The sequence below is a fragment of the Balaenoptera ricei genome, chromosome 11 (assembly GCF_028023285.1).
Source record: "Balaenoptera ricei isolate mBalRic1 chromosome 11, mBalRic1.hap2, whole genome shotgun sequence".
NCBI classification, from domain to species: Eukaryota; Metazoa; Chordata; class Mammalia; order Artiodactyla; family Balaenopteridae; genus Balaenoptera; species Balaenoptera ricei.
Genome location: NC_082649.1, coordinates 7,548,176 through 7,570,462, shown reverse-complemented (window position 1 = coordinate 7,570,462; position 22,287 = coordinate 7,548,176). Strand labels below are relative to the sequence as shown.

The 22,287-nt window shown below is 36.2% G+C and overlaps 1 protein-coding gene across 1 annotated transcript in view; it reads left to right on the top strand.

The window, feature by feature from the left end:
- Nucleotides 1–22,287, top strand: part of LOC132375389 (uncharacterized) — a 249,143-nt gene that overhangs the window by 196,799 nt on the left and 30,057 nt on the right. Inside the window, 3 exon segments of the mRNA XM_059940637.1 lie at nt 14,079–14,297; nt 16,354–16,606; nt 21,660–21,823. Coding sequence (XP_059796620.1) covers nt 14,079–14,297; nt 16,354–16,606; nt 21,660–21,823 — 636 coding nt within the window.

The following is a 22,287-nucleotide window of genomic DNA, read 5'->3' as shown; positions in this document are numbered from 1 at the left end:
TGGCCACTTGTAGATGTTTGAGTATGTGCACACACGTTTATATATTGATACAGAGACTCAAAAATTACTCTTGAAGAATTTAATTAGCTCTTTAATTTCTAAATTTCCTCAGAGCTCTCAACACAAATTACTTTTTATAATAGGTGGCTAAATAAAACAACTCAGAATTAAATTGGAAAGAAAAAGTGTTAATATGTTATATTATGTATTTTGTAATGCTAAATTATGAGAATATATGTCCCTCTAAGTCATTACTTAGAAGTTTTTTTAAAAAGATATGGATTAATAAGTACTAAAACTTCTCTCCACATAACTGGAAGAATTTAAATTTTGCTTGAGCAGCTAGGACACTTCTCTGAATGCAATGAAGGAGAAGAGAGTGAAATTTAGATTATTTTCATTATTATTTATTTAGAAAATACTATTATTATTATTGATGAGAAAATACATAAATTTTTGGCTAATGTTAATTTGACACTTATTATGAGACAAATATTACATTCTCCTTTTTGATTGCTCTATGAAACTTTGAACCTTTGAAATAGGTATAACAAGTAGGTATCTTATAGGTAGTATTTTATTTTAAAGAGATTAAATACTTTTCTCAGATTCACCCAGTTATGTTGTGACAGAGTTGATACTCAAACCCAGTTCCATCTCATTTTAAAAATTTATACTTTTGAAACTACGCTATGCATTTTCTTTTCTATCTGTATCAAATGTCTATGTCTATGTTCTGTATATACTGCTAAATCAAGCTCAGTCTATATGCTATCAATTCAATTGAACAGAATCTTCCTTTTAAATTTATTTATTTATTTTATTTTTGGCTGCATTGTGTCTTCGTTGCTGTGTGCGGGCTTTCTCCAGTTGAGGTGAGCGGGGGCTACTCTTCCTTGCCATGCGTGGGCTTCTTATTGCAGCGGCTTCTCTTGTTGCGGAGCACAGGCTCTAGGCGTGTGGGCTTCAGTAGTTGTGGTTCGTGGGCTCTAGAGCACAGACTCAGTAGTTGTGGCGCACGGGCTTAGTTGCTCCACGGCATGTGGGATCTTCCTGGACCAGGGCTCAAACCATTGGCAGGCGGTTTCTTAACCACTGCACCACCAGGAAAGCCAAACAGAATCTTCTTGAGCAATATACTGTAAGACCTACCCATTGCTTCAGACACGAGACAAAATGACAAGGATGATGCACTTAGACTTCTTGTCAACATTTGATCATTATTTTTGCCTAATTTGTCTTCATCTTCATTTTAGCTTGATTTATCTCTGAATTAGACTGTTACGTTGTGGTGAGATGATGTTGTAACTCACAATGTATTTGCCATGTGCCCACGTTTTGCTAAAAATGGCAAAATTAAACTCAAGCTCACAAAAAAATCTGAGAGTGTTATATAGTGCTCTTACGCATGATAATAGTTTATCAACCTCCTGCTTAAACTCTTCTATATGCTACGAGTATATTTTCTCTCTCCCTCTCCTATTTTCAACATACCTGGTGTTGTCAATAATTTGTATTGCATTTACATTTCTGGACTTTTTACTGCAAAAAAACCTATTCATCTAGTACTCACTAGCCAAACTATGGTTTTAGGAAAGAAGCAAAGAAGAGAATCCAAAGCTATATCTTTCACTTTTTGATTTAAATGTCTGAGCCACCTGTAGATGCCATTGGAAGGATCACAGTGTGATTCCTTCCATTAGGATATGTTTTTCCATTGCTTGCAATAGTGGAATCAAAATTAGAAGCCAATTTTGTGATTCAAAATGACTTTCTTCGTCTTTAGCAACTTCCCAGTTTTGTATCATAAAGCAATTTTCCTTTAAAAGTGGCAAGAACCTTCCTAGGACCCTGATATGTTCTCTTGTTTAATCTTCATAACTTGAAGAGGCAGACATTATGATCTCCTGTTTTTAGAGGAAACATCTGAGGCCCAGAGATTAGATACTTTACAAAATATCACAAAAGTAGTAAATAGAAGACTGAGGGTTCAAGATGGGCTCTCTTCTCTCAACCTGTATGCCGCTCTGCCTCTCCTCATCCCCCAGGTGTAGGGAGTCTGACAGGTCCTGAAGGCTCCTAATAATATTCTCATGGCTAAACCGTGAAGTATTTATTTTTTCTTACACTGTTCTTATGTATTATCATGCAGCTCTCCAGTGCAGTTGTTTTCAAAGCTAACTGCTTTTGCATTATTGTTCCAATTATTAATAAAACTTCCATTTTGCATAAAGTATTCAGCTACTTTCACTGATAAAGTGCTTTGTAAACATTTTAACCAAATAGGCCGGGCAAATACCGGCAAGGTAAATGGTCTTCTTCTTACTAATGGATTAGGTGAAAAGGTAAGTGACTTTGCTAAGCCAGAGGGAGCGCTTCAATAATAACTGTGACCAAACTAGGTTTCTACTTTCTGCTCTGGTGTCATTCAGTCAGGAACACTAGTTGTCCTTAGCTGTCGTCCATCTTAATTATCATAAAGCACCAGCCCTATATTTACTTATTCTTTAATCTAGGAAAATTTCTCCTTGGAAAAATAGATGCATTCTAATATCACATCGAGTATTTATTATTGCAGAGTATTAAAGAAAATGCTATTCGGGGTGGGAGAGGGAAGGATTGGGAGTTTGGGATTAGCAGATGCAAACTAGTATATATAGGATGGATAAAGAACAAGGCCCTATTGTATAGCACAGGGAACTATATTCAATATCCTGTGATAAACCATAATGGAAAAGAATACGAAAAAGAATATATATATATATATATATATATATATATATATATATATATATATATATATGTAAAACTGAGTCACTTTGCTGTATAGCAGAAATTAAGATAACATTGTAAATCAACTATACTTCAATAAAAGTTTTCTTTTTTAAAAAAGAAAATACTATTTGTAAATGGCAAAAAATGATGTCCTAAAACAGAAACACACATGTTAAATAAAAGACATTATTTTCAAAAAAGGCAAACAGACTTTGGTCACCTTTGCTTCAAGATGTAACTTTATTTTTGCAGTTTGATTTCATTTTCTTTTTCTACTCTAGGATAAGTTTTGTCTGTCCCTGCCCCCCACCCCCCAATGCCTCCCACTCCCATTCAGAGACTGTCATTGGAAATAACAGCCTTAAGAGTTTGGGAGTCTCTTTGGAGTCCTTCAACATACTTCAATCCCTGTTTTCTCATTAGAACATTCGTACGTTTGTGCCTCAGTGGGAATGATCAATTATTTCAATGTCAGTAGTGGTAATATTACCCCTAAGATTTAGCAATTTTCAAAGATCTTTTAACTTAATTAGAGGCATTTGTTGTAAATTGAATTAAACCCGTTAAAAGTGCAATGTGTTATATTAAAAGTATAATACCCTAATTGGCCAAGGAGACAGAATTTTAGGCGGAAAAAGATCTAGTTGAAAAATGCTAACATCAAGATAAACTTGTGAATTTTTTTCCTTTTGATAAAACTTTCTTTTTTTTTTTGAATTTTTGAATTTTATTTTATTTCTTTTATACAGCAGGTTCTTATTAGTAATCTATTTTATTAGTGTATATATGTCAATCCCAAGCTCCCAATTCATCCCACCACCACCGCCCACCACTTTCCCTCCTTGGTGTCCATACGTTTGTTCTCTGCATCTGTGTCTCTATTTCTGCCCTGCAAACCAGTTCATCTGAACCATTTTTCTAGGTTTCACATATATGCGTTAGTATACGATATTTGTTTTTCTATTTCTGACTTACTTCACTCTGTATGACAGTCTCTAGATCCATCCACGTCTCTACAAATGACCCAATTTAGTTCCTTTTTATGGCTGAGTAATATTCCATTGTATATATGTACCACATCTTCTTTTTTTTTTTTTTTTTTTTTTCCACATCTTCTTTATCCATTCATCTGTTGATGGGCATTTAGGTTGCTTCCATGACCTGCCTATTGTAAATAGTGCTGCAATGAACGTTGGGGTGCATGTGTCTTTTTGATTTATGGTTTTCTCTGGGTATATGCCCAGTAGTGGGATTGCTGGGTCATATGGTAATTCTATTTTTAGTTTTTTAAGGAACCTCCATACTGTTCTCCATAGTGGCTGTATCAATTTACATTCCCACCAACAGTGCAAGAGGGTTCCCTTTTCTCCACACCCTCTCCAGCATTTATTGTTTGTAGATTTTCTGATGATGCCCATTCTAACTGGTGTGAGGTGATACCTCATGTTGTTTTGATTTGCATTTCTCTAATAATTAGTGATGTTGAGCAGATTTTCATGTGCCTCTTGGTCATCTGTATGTCTTCTTTGGAGAAATGTCTATTTAGGTATTCTACCCGTTTTTTGATTGGGTTGTTTGTTTTTTTAATATTGAGCTGCATGAGTTGTTTATATATTTTGGAGATTAATCCTTTGTCTGTTGATTCATTTGCAAATATTTTCTCCCATTCTGAGGGTTGTCTTTTCATCTTGTTTGTAGTTTCCTTTGCTATGCAAAAGCTTTTAAGTTTCATTAGGTCCCATTTGTTTATTTTTGTTTTGATTTCCATTACTCTAGGAGGTGGATTGAAAAGGATCTTGCTGTGATTTATGTCAAAGAGTGTTCTTCCTATGTTTTCCTCTAAGAGTTTTATAGTGTCTGTTCTTACATTTATGTCTCTAATCCATTTTGAGTTTATTTTTGTGTATGGTGTTAGAGAGTGTTCTAATTTCATTCTTTTACATGTAGCTGCCCAGTTTTCCCAGCAGCACTTATTGAAGAGACTGTCTTTTCTCCATTGTATATCCTTGCCTCCTTTGTCATAGATTAGTTGACCATAGGTGTGTGGGTTTATCTCTGGGCTTTCTATCCTGTTCCATTGATCTATATTTCTGTTTTGGTGCCAGGACCATATTGTCTTGATTACTGTAGCTTTGTAGTATAGTCTGAAGTCAGGGAGTCTAATTCCTCCAGCTCCGTGTTTTTCCCTCAAGACTGCTTTGGCTATTCGGGGTCTTTTGTGTCTCCATACAAATTTTAAGATTTTTGTTCTAGTTCTGTAAAAAATGCCACTGGTAATTTGATAGGGATTGCATTGAATCTGTAGATTGCTTTGGGTAGTATAGCCATTTTCACAATATTGATTCTTTCAATCCAAGAACATGGTATATCTCTCCATCTATTTGTGTCATCTTTGATTTCTTTCATAAATGTCTTACAGTTTTCTGAGTACAGGTCTTTTACCTCCTTAGGTAGGTTTATTCCTAGGTATTTTATTCTTTTTGTTGCAATGGTGAATGGAATTGTTTCCTTAATTTCTCTTTCTGATCTTTCATTGTTAGTGTATAGGAATGCAAGAGATTTCTGTGCATTAATTTTGTATCCTGAAACTTTGCCAAATTCATTGATTAGCTCTAGTAGTTTTCTCGTGGCATCTTTAGGATTCTCTGTGTAGAGTATCATGTCATCTGCAAACAGTGACAGTTTTACTTCTTCTTTTCCAATTTGTATTCCTTTTATTTCTTTTTCTCCTCTGATTGCCATGGCTAGGACTTCCAAAACTATGTTGAATAATAGTGGTGAGAGTGGACATCCTTGTCTTGTTCCTGATCTTAGAGGAAATGCTTTCAGTTTTTCACCATTGAGAATGATGTCTGCTGTGGGTTTGTCATATATGGCCTTTATTATGTTGAGGTAGGTTCCCCCTATGCCTACTTTCTGGAGAGTTTTTATCATAAATCGGTGTTGAATTTTGTCAAAAGCTCTTTCTGCATCTATTGAGATGATCATATGGTTTTTCTCCTTCAATTTGTTAATATGTTTGATCACATTGATTGATTTGCATATATTGAAGAATCCTTGCATCCCTGGGATAAATCCCACTTGATCATGGTGTATGATCCTTTTAATGTGTTGTTGGATTCTGTTTGCTAGTATTTTGTTGAGGATTTTTGCATCTCTATTCATCAGTGATGTTGGTCTGTAATTTTCTTTTTTTGTAGTATCTTTGTCTGGTTTTGGTATCAGGGTGATGATGGACTCATAGAATGAATTTAGGAGTGTTCCTTCCTCTGTAATTTTTTGGAAGAGTTTGAGAAGGATGGGTGTTAGCTCTTCTCTAAATGTTTGATAAAATTCACCTGTGAAGTCATCTGGTGAATGTTGGAAGAATGAATAACAATTTTATCCAAAACATTTTGGTAAATGTGTATGTACAGATACTTTTATGAAACTATTTCCCCCAATGCTTGAAACAATAACAAAGCAATAGCAGATTTGGACATTTTAGAAAACTTTGGTAAAAAAGAAAACTGATGCCATTTATAATTTATATAGATTTATCCAATAATCAGCACATGATTATAGTATTATAATAATTCATTTTTTATTAATGCTGTTTCTTTCCAAATAAGTGCTTCTTTATCTTGACATATTTTTTATCTCATTTTCCTTTAAACAAGATGTCACAGTGAACTTGCCCAAAGAGTTCCTACCAGTCAAATCGTTTAATGATACACTGCTGTGCACTTATGAAACTATTCTCAACTATTCTGCCATTGAGAAAACCTTAATGGTGGTTTTCTCATTTCTTAGTCACCAAACAAATAAGCTGGCATAGCATGGGCTGTATGAATATTGAAATGGGTAAATTCAAGGTATAGGCTAAACTTACTGAATTGGATCATAGTTTTCACCTAAACCATTTGGAAAGCCAGGCATTTAAAACATTATTTATTTAATAAATGCTTGTTTTTAAGTATCTATTCTGCACAAGGCATGATGCTAGGACCTGGGGATATAGCAGTGAACAAGAAAGACAGTTCCTGCATTCATAGAGCAAACAGCCATGCTAACTCATTGATGTTAGTGTCAGTTTGCATTTTGACTGAGTTTCCAGTATAACTTCCCAGTATTTGTGAGTGACTTGTAAACCTCCCTCCTGCCAACTCCATCAGCCCCCATATACTCAGAGAAGCATGGATTGTGGAAATATACAGGTTTTGGTATCAGACTGGAAGTAGATTAAAATCTAGATTCTGGTCTTGGTTCTGTCTCTTAAAATCTGTGTGATTTAAAGTAAATAATTTGAACTCTTTTTTAAAAAATTGATGTATGGTAGATTTACAATATTGTGTAAGTTTTAGGTGTGCAACAGTGATTCAGTTTTATATATATAATATTCTTTTTTTTTTCCCAATACTTTTCCATTATAGGCTACTGCAAGATACTGAATATAGTTTCCTGTGCTATACAGTAAACCCTTGTTGTTTATCTACTTTATATATGATAGTGTGTATCTGTTAGTCCCATACTCCTAATTTATACCTCCACCCACCCTTCCTCTGTGGTAACCCCAAGTTTGTTTTCTATGTCTGTGAGTTTGTTTCTGTTTTGTAAATAAGTTCATTTGTACTATTTTTTATATTCCACATATAAGGGATATCATATAATATTTGTCTTTCTCTGTTTTGCTTACATCCCTTAGTATGATAATCTCCAGGTCCATCCATGTTGCTGCAAATGGCGTTATTTTATTGTTTTTTATGGCTGAGTAATACTCCATTGTATATGTGTATCACACCTTCTTTATCCACTCATCTGTCTTGGCTATTGTAAATAGTGCTGCTATGAACATTGGGGTGCATGTAACTTTTCAAATTAGAATTTTATCTTTCTAGTCCAGAAGTGAAATTGCTGGATCATATGGTAACTCTATTTTTAGTTTTTTAAGGAACCTCCATACTGTTTTCCATAGTGGTTGCACCAATTTACATTCCCACCAACAGCGTAGGAGGGTTCTCTTCTCCACACCCTCTCCAGCATTTATTATTTGTAGACTTTTTGATGATGGCCATTCTGACCGGTGTGAGGTGATACCTCATTGTAGATTTGATTTGTATTTCTCTAATAATTAGCGATGTTGAGCATCTTTTCATGTGCCTGTTGGCCATCCGCATGTCTTTTTTGATAATCTGAACTTTCTTAGTTCTCATTTTCTCATCTGCAAAATGTATATAGTAACACATGTTATCCAAAGTGCCCCTATAAACTAGCTATTATATATATATATATATATATATATATATTAGAGTGTGTTCAATACATAATAGCTGCCAAAAATTCTCACTTACCTTAAAAACTCTTGTCCATAAACCATTTTTTTTAAGGGAAGTAAATGAAAGAGGATGGTATTGTCCAGATTAAGTGATTTGCAGCTATAAGCCAGCATATGGGGAAAAAAATCTCTTCAATGAATTCTTGAGTTTATATTGCTCAATGTCATGATAGCTAATTCCATTTAGAGAAAATTTATATTAACCTAGTGACCAACATTTGTATAATTTTTTAGGTTTCACATCATTTCCATATACTGTATGTTGATGATGGGTCTCAGCCATGCTGATGGCTCCTTATTACGATGTTGGTGATTTCAAACTAATGTTTCCAGCTCTGATATCTCTTGAACTTCACTTCCATAAGTACAACAGACTATTGGGTAAATTCTCTTGGATATATCATAAGCATTTTCCATATGCAGGTCAATATGAGCTTATTGGGGGTTTTTTGTTTGTTTTTTGTTTTTTTCATTTTTCCCTTTTCCCCCATCAAATTTTTTTTCTCATATGTTCTCCACTCAGTCACCTTTGGATGAGCTACCTGAGCCAGAAACTTTGGGACCACTATTGAGTCTTTTTTTAAGACCCCATATTCAAACAGTCTCCAAGTCTTGTTAACTGTAAGGCAATATCTCTCAAATCCACCTATTTATTTGTCCCTCCACCTCTCTCACTCCCTTTCCCTCAAGAGGGTTACCACTGGCATTTGGGCATGTTATGGGTTGAATTGTATCCCCTCAAACAATATGTTGAGGTTCTAAACCCTAGTACCTCAGAATGTGACCTTACCTGGAAGAGGGTCATTGCAGATGTAAGTTAAGATGAGGTGGTCCTAGAGTAGGGTGGGCCTTTTATCCAATATGGTATCTTTACATGTGAAGACACAGACACACAAAACAAAGATCGCCATGTGAAGATGGAGGCAGAGGTTGGATTTATGCTGCCACTAGCCAAGGAATGCCTGGGGCTACCAGAAGCTGAAAGAGGCAAGAAAAGATCTGTCCTCTTCTATGCTCCCTCCTCCCAAGCCCAGAACCTTCAGGGAGAGCATGGTTCTTCCAACACCTTGATTGAGGACTTGTAGCCTCCAGAATTGTGAGAGAATACATTTCTTTTGTTTGAAATCACCCAGATTGTGGTGCCGGTAGCCCTAGGGAACTAATACAGGGTGCAAGAGTTCTTCCTTGTTTGAGGCTCTCAAACATCTTATCCAGAAGCGTGTTGCCTTTTGCCACCCTTCATGTCACCGTGACAACCAAGAATATCCACGCCCATATTTCTGAGTGCAACTGTTCTGCTCTCCATTGAGCAGCATGGGGTAGATCATCATCTAACTCTTAATCCTTTCTGCCCCTGAGTCTGGACCCTCTCCACACATTTTCATCTGGCGACTGGAACAATGTTTCTAAACTACAAACATGGTAGCCTTCCCTGTCTCCCTCACCCTAAAATACTTCGTGGGCTATTAATGGTGGCAGAATAGAGCCCAAACTCCTTTATATGGCACGAGCTGACCAGGTCCCATCATAAGAAGGCCTCTTCTACCTCTTCAGCTTCACCCTCTATCACTACTACTTAGTGATACAAAGACTTTCCTCACCCAGCTCAACTTACTTTCAGTTTTAGAAATGGAACTTTATTCTGAGAATGACCTCTGTGATGGAATGCCCTCCCAGCTTTTCTACCTACACCCTCACTCTCATTTGTCTAATTCCTCTTCACTTGACAGATCTTAAGATTTGGTCATATACAAATTCCTAAGGACTCATTCACTGAAGAAGAGAGTTTAAGAATGCATTCCATGCTTTTTTTTCAAAGCAATCTTGGTCTTTTTTTTTTTTTTTTTTATTACACTGATGGATCATAGAAATCTTGTTTGATTTCAGGTCTCTATAAGGACTGGGCATAGAAGAGGGATATATGTGTGTCATACGAAATGTGGCTGAAGTTCAGAGAAATAGGTTTCATTTAATAGCTGAATACTGGATGACCTCACCATTCTTCTCACCCTCTGGCAGCTCACCCCGTGAGCGATAGAGGAGCCGCCTGCACGAATGGAGGAGTAGCTGCTGGCCTCAATGTGATTTTGCAATGATCTGTGTGCTCTACGGCTGCCTTCATAACCAACAAATCAATTCCCACTATACGTATTACACACCCCAGTGGCAGAGCCCATTTATTATCCTTTTGATGATCATACTCTTCGTACATAACCAAGAAAGATTACAGAGGAAGGAAAGAACAGTTGAAACGTGGATGAAGATATTGTACTGTGGCACTGCATTTCATAGTGTGTCTTGCATGTATACAAGAATGAAAAAGACGCTTTCTTTCAAGACAATTTGGAAACATGGATGCAGAATTGTCCTTTGAATGAAATCTATTTTAAGAACAATATATGGAGAGAGCATTGTGATGCAGTGTTATATCGGTGCACATTTAGATTTCAGGTGCAAGTTCAAAATGATTAGGAGAGAAGGACTCAGATTTTCTCGTCATTCGGGAGTTGTTTATAAGGCTATACTTGACTAGCTGTGTTCGACTAATGAGCTTTTTGATACATCCTTTTACTTGGCATCATCTTTCATCAACTGATTCTTTTATTAATTTCTAACTTTGCAGTATACAGTTTTTTAAACTCTAAGTGATTGATGCCAAGGTTTTCCTAATTCTTTAAATCCAGATGCTATAGTTACTATTGTTAAACAAACAAATAAAAACAAATACTGAATTGTGTTGACCAGGTGCAAGAAAATTGAATATTTTGAATTAGATATAAACGGTACACAGTGAAATTCTGGTGTTATTTACCCTAAATCAAACATCCCATAAACAAATAACGTGGATCTGAATGTGGATGGGAAACATTTTATCAGTGAAACTAATGGTAAAAGTATGACTTGATAGTGGGTTCTGTGCATAAATATTTAAGCTGCTTAGTCAATAGATGAAAAGAACAGTGGAAAATTCCAAAGGTCAAAGAAGCTACTGTCTTTTCTGTTTTGCATCATTTGAGATTTTCCAGTTTTTTGCTAACAACACAATGCCAAATCTGTGTTTGATTTTGTCTTCTCTTTGAAGAGGCAAAACAGTGACAGAATAATTAACTGAAGAGGAGATCATGCACAGAATATTTTCCTTTAGCAGTGTAGAAAGTCCTGGGTTTCATTTCACATGATGGTAAACGTAGTAAAGTATTCTGGAATCCTTCTTTAAGAGAGTCAGTCTCCTGACAATTTTACCGTTGGTAAACCAAAGCCTCTTGGGGGTCTGTTTCCTGTTTAACTATTCCTCATTTGAGTAACTGAAAAGTATGCTTAGTAGAAAGCCGGCACATGGTTTTCAGTTAGATGATGCTCTACACCTTTATGCAAAAATACACACAAGAACAACTAAAATAAATTGTCAATGTCAAGTTCAGTGCCTTATTAGCCCTGTGCAGACCAAAAGGCTAAAGTCATGGATTGGTATTTTAAAGGGAATAATGGGTTTTCTTTTACTTAGTGTTGTTAGTTTTTTGTTTTTCTTCTTTTTCCCTCCCAAAGACTCTTGTTTCTATTATTTAGCTTCTTTTGGTGATACAATGTCATTATGTTTGATAGTCTTTAGAGAGAGATGAGTTTTTGTATATAAAATCTTTGGAATCTGTCTATGAATTCCATTCCTGTTAATGTTCCTACAATGCCTTGAACAGCTGTGGTTAGTCACTAAGCCACTGAACTACTTACTATGGTACCAGCTTCTCCTTTGGTAACGTGTTTATAATCAAGACTATTTTTGGTTGAGGAATTTGCTGAATTATTCTAGAATAGAATTAGACAAGTTAATCCGGGAACTTGGAGCCTAGTTCTTATAAAGATCAATTACTGGTTTAATAAAACCGACATTTTATTAAACCCATGATAGTATATACCAATGATATTTACAGTTTTAATTAAATAACAAATATATGCATGTCCATGTTTAAATCTCTTTAAAAAAAAGAACCATATAATCATTTAGACAGATCTCATACATTTCTTGGGCTTGATGGAAAGCCAGCTTATTTCAAAGTAGCTCTGCTAAATATGGGAAGACAAAATGAGGGAGAAGCAGATTATTGAGTGTTTATTATTTTGTGATATTAGCCCAGGAATAGCTCTGTTCATAGTGTTTTATATCTGTTAACTGAGTTGTCATACTGACCCTGGAATATTGGTACTATTCTCATCTCCCTTTTCCATATGAGGAAACAAAGGCGTAGAAAGGAATTTCATACCCAGACAGTCAGATTCTAGAGCTTGTGCTTCAGTCACTAAGCTATGGTAACTCTACTGAATACTCACTGCACGTAGTCATGGGAATGGATGGGGAATGAGTTCTGTCCCTACAGATGTTTTCAGATAGCCTCTTCATCTTTTTTCTTACAAACTGTTATTTTATTTTATTTTAGCTTTTTTCTTTGAACAGCTTTATTGAGATATATAATTCATTCACCTATTTAAAGTGTACAATTTAAAGTTTTTAGGATATTCACACTAGTGCAACCATCACCAGAGTCAACTTTACAATATCACCCCCAAAAGAAACACAGTACCCATGAACACTGATGATTCTTTCTGCTTCAGGCCCCAACCCCTCCTTGTTTTTTTTTTGCAAACAATTTTAGAAACTTTGAAAACATCTCTTGCCATCAACACAAAACAGAGAGAGGAAACCAGAGCTAAATCAGAATAATTGTATGTAGCTCTTTCATGTTTAGTTTCAACAGAAAATGTCAGTATTGTGTTAAAGAATACAAGAGTTCTTAAGTTTTGAATTCTTATTCATATGTTTTTAGTGGTATGTTAATCACTCATTTCAATTTTCAACCTGAAATAGTTAACTTTGAACAAATTATATGCCAATAATTAAATCTAATCTTAATAAAGAGGGATCATTGTGAGTAGGTGAGGTAAGCAGGACTATGGTATAGATTTTAAAGATTTAAAAAAGTTTATTGTTTATAATAATTTATTTCCATATTTCTTTAAAAAATGTAACACACACATAACATAAAATTTACCATGTTTTTTTACTTTATTTTATTTTTTAAAAAATTTATCATCTTAACCATTTTAAGTGTACAGTTCAGTTGTGTTAAGCGTATTCACATTGTGGTGCAACCCATTTCCACAACTTTTTCATCTTGTAAAACTGAAACTCTGTACCATTAAATAGCTCCCCATTTCCCCTTCTCCCAGATCCTGGCAACCACCATTCTACTTTCCGTGTCTCTGAATTTGACTCCTCTGGGCACCTCCTATAAGTGGAATCACACAATATTTGTCTTTTTGTGACTGGCTGACTTCATTTAGCGATAATGTCCTCAAGGTTCATCCATGTTGTAGCATGGGGCAGAATTTCCTTCCTTTTTTTTTTTTTTTTCCTTCCTTTTAAGGCTAATAATATTCCACTTGATGGACAGTTAGGCTTTTTCCACCTTTTGGTTATTAGGAATAATGCTGCTATGAACATAGGTGTACGAATATCTGTTTGGGATCCTGCTTTGAATTCTTTTGGATAAATACCCAGAAGGAGTATTGCTGGATCATACGGTAGTTGTATTTTCTAATTTTTTGAGGGCCTGCCATACTGTTTTCCATAACAATTATATCATTTTACATTCCCACCAACAGTGCATAAGAGTTCCAATTTTTCCACATTCTCATCAACACTTGTTATTTTCTGGCTTTTTTTGGTTTTTCTTTTTGATAGTAACCATTTTAATAGGTATGAGGAGATATCTCCTAGTGGTTTTGATTTGCATTTCCACATCCATGTATTTTTATGTTCCCCTTTAGTAATCCATTATAGCAAAAAGGAACATAGCTAGTTTGAGTCCCAGGTAGCTCAGAGGTAATTTCATTCAATTTTACTTTCACTATGTCTTTATTATTATTCTCAAAATATAACCAACTTTTGGTTGTATTTAAGCTCAGAATTTATCTATTATTTCTTTGTTTGTAGCTGTTCTTCAGTAGCTGATAGTACTGGATCTGGAGAATTCTTCAAGCATCTCTATTTTGTGCTGGCGTCAGTGTTTTCAGAACTTCAGTTCGCTCAATGGCAAAGCCAGGGCTTCTGGTACATTATCTTGCTGACGGCTTCTCTCTGGTTCCTGCGGCTCTACCTGCATTACCTCAGCCAGTGGCTTTTCCTCCAGGCCATTTCAATTCCTGTTACAAAGTGAGTGCTTTCCCCTGACAGTCAAAGGAATGCATTTTCATCTTGAGAGGCCAAATGAAAGTAAAAAACTCCTCTCCCGTCCATTTACCATAAGACCTAAAATGCAGGTATGATTTGAGAAGACAAAAATGTCTTTATCTAAGAGCAGGAATGTCTATTACAGTTATATTCTCATTTTGGGCCTGTATATACAAATACTTAACTGGTACATCAATATTTATTTAAAATTTAGCAGATTCAAATATGTTCTAATATCTGAGCAGAATCCAAAAAGGAATTTAGCAACAATATTTTATCCTATTTTGATTTTATCAGAGTGACATAGGCTGAAGGTATTTTAGAAGTAATATAAGTATGATTTATTACCTATACTCAGAGAAGCAAAGATTGCTTCTTCTGCAAAATGATTGAATTCAAACAATTACTGAACTCAAGCCCAGGCAGCTTTCTGGGCCATTATCCTCTGGAAAAAGATGAGACTTTAAAGGTTATCTCTCCATAAACATGATTCCAGAGACACTATAGATAGACCAACAGATAGATATCAATACAAGTCAAATTCATTTTCTCAAATGTAGATGGTACAGATAAAAATAAAGATGTGTGTATATTTTCAATTAAGAAGGTTGCAAACTATTTTAAGATACTTTGAGAAGAAATATGTGTGTGTTATACGTACACACATACAGTTTTTGATCATCTTTTGTAATTAAATCACAAATATCTGAATATATTATAGAATATGCAACTTTAAATATACTAAATAACTGTATCTCCATGGCAGAATTTTATATAGCTGTTATATTCCTTTCTTCCCTTCTTTTTTTTTTTTCCTCTTTCTTTTTTTCTTTCTTTTGTGTGAGAGTTTCTAAAGCAGAAAGGATAAATATCATATGCTTGGGCTAGTTGCTTTTTGCTATTTGCTCTCTTACTTCTTCAATAGAAAAGGAAGCTCTATCTTTATTGGTTGTTAATGAAATGAGACTGCAAAAAAAATCCTGGTAGCTCAGTTTATTCAATTTCTTAAGCAACAGAGGACCTAATACGTTAGGATGTTTTGTTGACTATTGCCTAGTTCCGCAGGCTCGAATCATACATTAGCTCCATGTCACATTGTAGTTAGGAGACATGACAATAGCTACAGCAACAGTGAGCATTTTTTTCTGCTTTTACTCTGTTAGGTCCTCTGCTAAGAAATGTATACACCTTATTTTATCTGATATTCACAACAGCCTAAGAACAAAGCATAAACACTGCCTTCAGAGCAAAGGTCAAGGAATGGAATAAATGAAGAACTCTTTTTAGTAGAGAGCTGATAAGCTGATAAGAACTCTTTTTAGTAGAGAGCTGAGGTACACAAGCAGGATTAACTACAAAATAGCTTTACAAGGCTGAAGCACAAGGGAGGGAAAAATTAGAGTCAACGAAGGCTCACTTTGCATGGAAAGAGGGTGCCACAGCCTGGGTGAAGGCTGCTTGAATTACTGGGCTCACCTTGGATTCAAGCCTTAGGTCAAGTTGTCCTTTTAGATGTTTTTGCTGTCAGCAGTGTTGTTGTTGTATTTAGGGGGTCTAGCTAGAGGAATCACAAACAAAATTAATCAGTGATGTCAAAATTCTGGAGAATTATGAGATTTATTTATATTTCTGATATCTGTTAGAGATTAAGTCATTACTAAGTCCACTGATATACTTTGCATTTCAAATAGCCTATTAATGAGTATGTGTGACCTGCCGGGCAGTTCTTAGTCTAAAGAATGCTCTGCTCAGTGGATCAAAATGATATCCTTTCCATGATGGCATGTGAAATTTACAAGAACAATGAACAAGGTAGAATTTGCCTTTTCCTCAAAAGTGAGCTGTTGAGGAGTTTCTAAGGAAAAGATGAAGACTTCTAACACTTACTTTTGGGGTACTATTAAGTGTCAAATTTTCTCTACAAAAAAAAGAAAGCATTTCGTTCTATAAAGTGTTTTGTATATGCAGCATATACAATGCTATACAATTATAGAATTCTTCTCCTTTGCACACGTGTGATTGCTTTGTTTTCCCATAGATTCCATTTTTCCCCCCTCACGGTTGAGCTCTGCTACCCAACCTCTTTACTTCGCATCGGAGAAGAGTTGCTTGTGGTTGTGATGGGGCCTTTAATGCTGAACGCAATGGTACTTCCCTTGGTTCTGATCAGATGGGGCTGTCAGGTACTGTTTGCCTTCTGCCCTGATGTCCTGTCAAAGTTAATCATCACCATGGGACTATGGACAGTTCTGGACCCACTGGCAGTGTTTATTGTGGATACTGTCCTGGGGGTAAGTCAAGTAAAATAATCGGGATATGAGTCCTTGACATAGAATGTAACGTTAGTGCACAAATCAGTTGACACGGGAAGTTTCAATAGTCATGTACAATTCAATATTCATCTTAAATTGAAGTTATTCATTTTTTCTCATAATAAAAAATTGTGGATGTCTAATATAATCATTTTAAGTGTAATTTTAGCTATGTTAAAGAAACACTTCCAAAATAGGTAGAAAATAATGTTGGAGATCAAATCCAAACTAATTGATACATTTTCAAAATTATTACAAAGAAGCTTTCTTTTGTAACATTTTTGGTAACTTTTTTTTAATATTAAGGATTTTCACAGCCAAACTTTATAAAAAAGTAATCGTGCAATAGTTCCTTTAATTGGTTAGGTTATTTATTTCCTTTTGATGTAATACTCTTTCATAATAGATATACTCAAGAAGAAGAATAAGAGTTTTTTAAACATTTCTAAGTAATAAATAATTTAAAAAATTACTCCTTAGGCATTTACTTTGACATTTGTGATGTTTATGAAATGACAAAATGGTGCATCTTCACTCTAAAATATATAGTTTTAGGATTTCAAAATTAAGAATGATGCACTAACATATGATTATGTATAAAAATGCTAATAATGATTCTAAATCAAATATTCATTTGTAAAATTATCTAAATTTATGTAATAATATTCCTTAACTGGTGTAGTTCTCCTTTTAAGAAGAAAGGTTTCCAACTGCTATATATGTGTTTAGACTATAGTCACTGTGCCTAGCAGATCATAGGGATGGGATTTTTGATGGACTCTGCTTATTAACAGTATTTGAAATGGGTTCTACCATTAATCACGTGCTCTTAGAACTGAAGACCAAATTGCTGTCCACTCCGCACCCGTGAAAATGCGGTGCTGTGGTAGGCAGTTAGGATCAGCAAAGCCTGCTACTCTTTTATTTCTCTCTCTCAGGCCGTGCTACGCTACAAGAGTGTGTCTCCAACTTTAATGTGCTTGCAAGTCACTTGGGGATCATATCAAAATACAAATTCTGATTCAGCAGGTGGGGCCTGGAATTCTGCATTTTAACAGACTCCTAGATGTTGCCAAGGATGCTGGTTCCATGGACCAGATCACACTGTGACAAGGTGATAGACCCTCTACTGAGAAGGTGTCTCCCTTCCCTTGGCTGTTTGCTAGGCTGGCTTTCACTTGCTCAAGGCTCCTGGGCTGCTCTCAACAAGACTGGGGTCCTTGATGTGCTGAGTCCACTAATGACTTTTTAGGCCTTGTGTGAGAATTCTTTTTATTTCGGAGTGGAATGACCTCTGCTTAGACCCTGCAGACAAATGTGACAGTTGACTCTGCAGCCATGTAGGTCATTTTAATATTATCAAAACAAACTAAAAGCAGTGAAAGTCGAGCCTACCAATGTACCTAGTTTCTAGTCTCCCTGCCAAGGAAAGTTTGTCAGTGCTTGGAAGGCTTGTTTTCAAGTTCTAGCCTGTGCCCACCCTTGAAGCCTCAGTACCATGGACCACCTTGATGACAGGTCAGAAGAGGGAGCCTTGTCCATCAGAAGTGGTCGTGTTTTCTGCCCCATCCTAAGTTCCTATAACCCTTTGATTAGACTCCAGGTTCATAAGGACAAGACTGTGCCGTCAAGGTTTGTTGAGCAGGAGATGTAGAGAGGGATGCTGTCCGCATTCCAGTAGGACCATAGCCCATGGCCTCTCACAGTTCCTCCCGGGGCCAGTCTGGTCCTATTGCAACACCACATGGGAAGCCATCTGGGGAGGATGAGCCGCTGTCCTTTATGGTCTTCTGAGATCTCCTCATAAGGAAAGTCTGCAGCTCTCCTGGAATGGCTTTCCTTCTTCTAGACAGGTCCCCTAGAGAGATTACTAGCTGAATAGTCCACTGTATCAAAGGCAGCTGACAAAATGAGCTGCCTTAATTTACTCTGGGGCCTCTGATGTCATCTACAGGAAAGTAGCCTCCAGTAGGGCCATCTCCGAACCAGTTCAGAAGTCTGTAACCTGATGGAAGCTGACTTGGATTCTAATAGATGAGTGTAACACCCATATCTTTCTCCACTTGGAAAGAAAAGCTTGACGGCTCGTTCCCAATCTGCACAATTATTGATCTCTAGTTAGAACCCATCATGTTTCATTGCCGATGACATCCACTTTTGCTGTCTTTAAGAAAACTCGAAAGCTGCGTGTGATGCACAGATCAGCAGCATTGGAGTCCATACTTGGATACTGTCACCAATTGAATAAAAAGATGTGTTTTAACGTGCTCTACGGTGATAAACAGCACCCTGGAGTTTGAGAAGAACTGCTCTAAAGCAGTGGTTCTCAAAATTAGGTCCCTGGACCAACAGCATTAGTTTCACCTGGGAACTTAACAGAAATGCAGAATCTCAGGCCCTGTACCTCACTCACTCTTGAGGCAAAATCTCTGGGAGTGGGGCCAGCCTCTGAAGGGGCTTCGGGTTTTAACAAGACTTCCAGGTGACTTTCCTGCTTATTAAAGTTGGAGAGCTACAGCTCCACATGACGTCACGGTTATCGTAGTTTCAACGTCACTAATGAAATTCAGGTTGCCCGAGTTCATACCTCCAATCCTTTCATCACTTCCTTCTAGCAGGTAAAGCTCAGAATCATCTGTGTTTGATCGCAGTTGGCCGGTCAGGGGAGATGCTACCTAATTTCACTAAAAATTTTTGTCTTGGATCCATTTTTTTCATGGAAATCTAAAGGATATATGGCAGGTGGAATGATTTGAGGCTGAAGCATTGATTGGCTCTTGATGTTGCTGATAAGAGTTTGCCGGTCTCTCAGTTTGCTGGTTCAGAGGTTGGCAATGCATTCCCCTGACCCCCATCCATGATACTATGCTCAGTAATTCCATTGGGTTCATAAATTCATTCTCTCACTGAGCCTTTGTCTAGATAAAAAGTAGGGAAAAGATTTGCTGTTGAATATTTTAATTGATCAGTGTGTGTTTACTCTCTGCACAGGATTTTAAAAGATATAGAATACATATGGCATCATTCCTTCCCTCAATAGAGACAGAGAGATAAAGAACAAAGATCAAACAAAGGTAGAATGCAAGGATTTTCACTCAGCAAATGTCTTGTACATCCATTAGTAGTGACTGTGGAGTAATAGAAAGAACTATTCTGGCCCCAACTCAGCCATTTGTCAGCGATATGGCATTGGATCAGTCAACCTCTCCAGTCTTCAATTTCCTCAATGAATTACAAAACAGGAAGAATACCCATAAATAGTAACACCTACCTTACTCATTTCACAGTTTGCTGAGAGAGTCAAATGAGAGACCATCTGGGAAGAAACTGGAAAATCTAAGGCATCATACATATAAAACAAACCAGCAGGAGGATTATAATGAAGTGATGATACTTATGCTCTGTGAATGATACGCGATGTAACCACCACTGCCCCAGTGGTCCAAGCAGGAACTTACAATCTAGTTGCGGAATCAAAATATTCAGTGTGTGATCAATACCATTTGGGAGGTGCATGGCTCATTCCCTTATATCCTTCAGGTCTTTGCTCAAATAACACCTTTTTGGTGATACCTTTTCTGATCAAAATGTTTAATAACACAGCTCATTGCTCCTATACTTTTTTCCTGCTTTACAGTTTTCCTCAAAATATCATTCTCTAATATACCATGTATGTTACTTCATCTTACTTACATGTTTACTATCATTTGCTTTCCACCCCTATCCCCACTTCAATGTAAGTTCCGAGAAGGTAGGGCTTTTGTATACTCTTATTCACTCTTTTATCTTCAGAGCTTAATGATACTTAGTAGGCATTCAATACCATACGTGTGGGTCAGATGAATGATTAGCAGCTATTGATTAGATTATGTTATCAGCATCAAACATATATCATTTTTTTTGTCTGTTTCATCAGCGAATCCCATGTCTATGTCTTTAGTTTTCAAAAAGCAGCAGAAGGTAAGATATGGAATAGGAGAAATACATGGTAACCCTTACAGATCTGCTGCCTAAAATCCTAGCAACAAGCTCACATTTTGCACGGTAAACCGATTAACAAGTACAGAGCATAAAAATGAAAGTTCTGAAGTGGTGATGGAAGAAGCAGTCGAGAGTCAGAACATCTGAATTCTATCACTGCCCAATCACTAACAGATATTTTGGTGTAGGGAAAATACACATTAACCTCTCTAGGGTTCTGTTTTTATCTGTACCTGTGTACTGTGGATTAGTTTTAAACGTGCCCTACTAAGCTATATTTATATAATTGTCAGTTTAAAAAGTAGAGAAATTCTTCTTTCTCTCTTACATTGGGGACAAAAATACCTTATTTACATTTATATGGCATATGACTTACACTTGAGATCATGAGAGTCATAATTAAAGAACATTCATATTTTATAAACTCAAAGGTCAAAGATGTCATATGACAATGTCTTAGGTACATAGCATTTTATATTTGCTTTTAAAGACCTCATTGCCTTGTATTTATTTCTAACCCAACATATAATATGGTTTTCCTTGTCTAAAATAAAGACTTATTATTAAATTGACCTAATGTAAACTTTGGTTTTCAAGATCACATTAAGTAGCCTGATAACTTTTATAAGTTTCTAAAATAAGCCATCTAGTTCATGCATAGAACAAATTAAATTCCTTTCAAATCTGCTTCAGAGAGAAAAGAATCTTTCTACCATCATATTTAATTTCTTCATATCTTGTGCTCATTAAATTCAGAAGTTAATAGTACATAAATAAAACATGGCTTTTACTTTATAGATTGCATGTAGAGTGCACACATTTAAACGCCTATAGGGAAAATGAGAAAATCCTGGGAAACCAACCATGCAAATCCACTCTTTTTCTTCCTGCAGCTGAAGATCTGATATCTTCAGCACCTTGAAAATGTAATTTAAAAACAAATTATACTCTCAGATGGTCTTTGTGTATTTAAATTAATCTAACTTGATGATCAGTGTTTTCACCCTTATTTTATTTATTTATTTATTTAATTTGTATCTTCTTTTGTCAGCGGCTTTCACATGATGGGGAGACTCCTGTAGCTGATGCAGCAAAGCTGTACTGGATGTTTGAAAAAACCATGCAATCAGGAATCCTTGGTGTGGTGCTCACGGTGCTACTTTACGTGCTCCTGTTCATCATTTCATCTTTGATTTTATATTTGTATTGTCTCAGGTAAGGTGTTTCAGTGCTTCCATTCCTCAGAGGGTTCAGCCTCCAGTCTTGTTGTTCTATGACTGGGCTGTGAGAAGATAGTTGAAGAAGTTAGAACCACGTCTCCACATCAAAGGCAGAAATCTCTTTCTTGTGTGTTTACTGTTATGAAGACCAGCCAGGAAATTATTTCTTTTGGAGAAATTTTTTCTCCATTATAGGAAGAACTAATTTTGCTCTAAATCATTATACTTGTCTCTTCAAACTAAGGACCTACAGGAAACAAGGAGTAATACACAATGATACACAATGACATTCTGGGAAATTTCCTGGAAAGCTTGTCTAAACTTCTCTTTTCTTCATTCTTCTAACCCACTTTCTCCCCTCTCTCCCCACCCCTGCCAAAATCACCACTAGGAGAATCCTCCTTCAACTTTGATCCTGAATATCATTGAGTATGGCTTGACAGGTCATTAATTTAACAA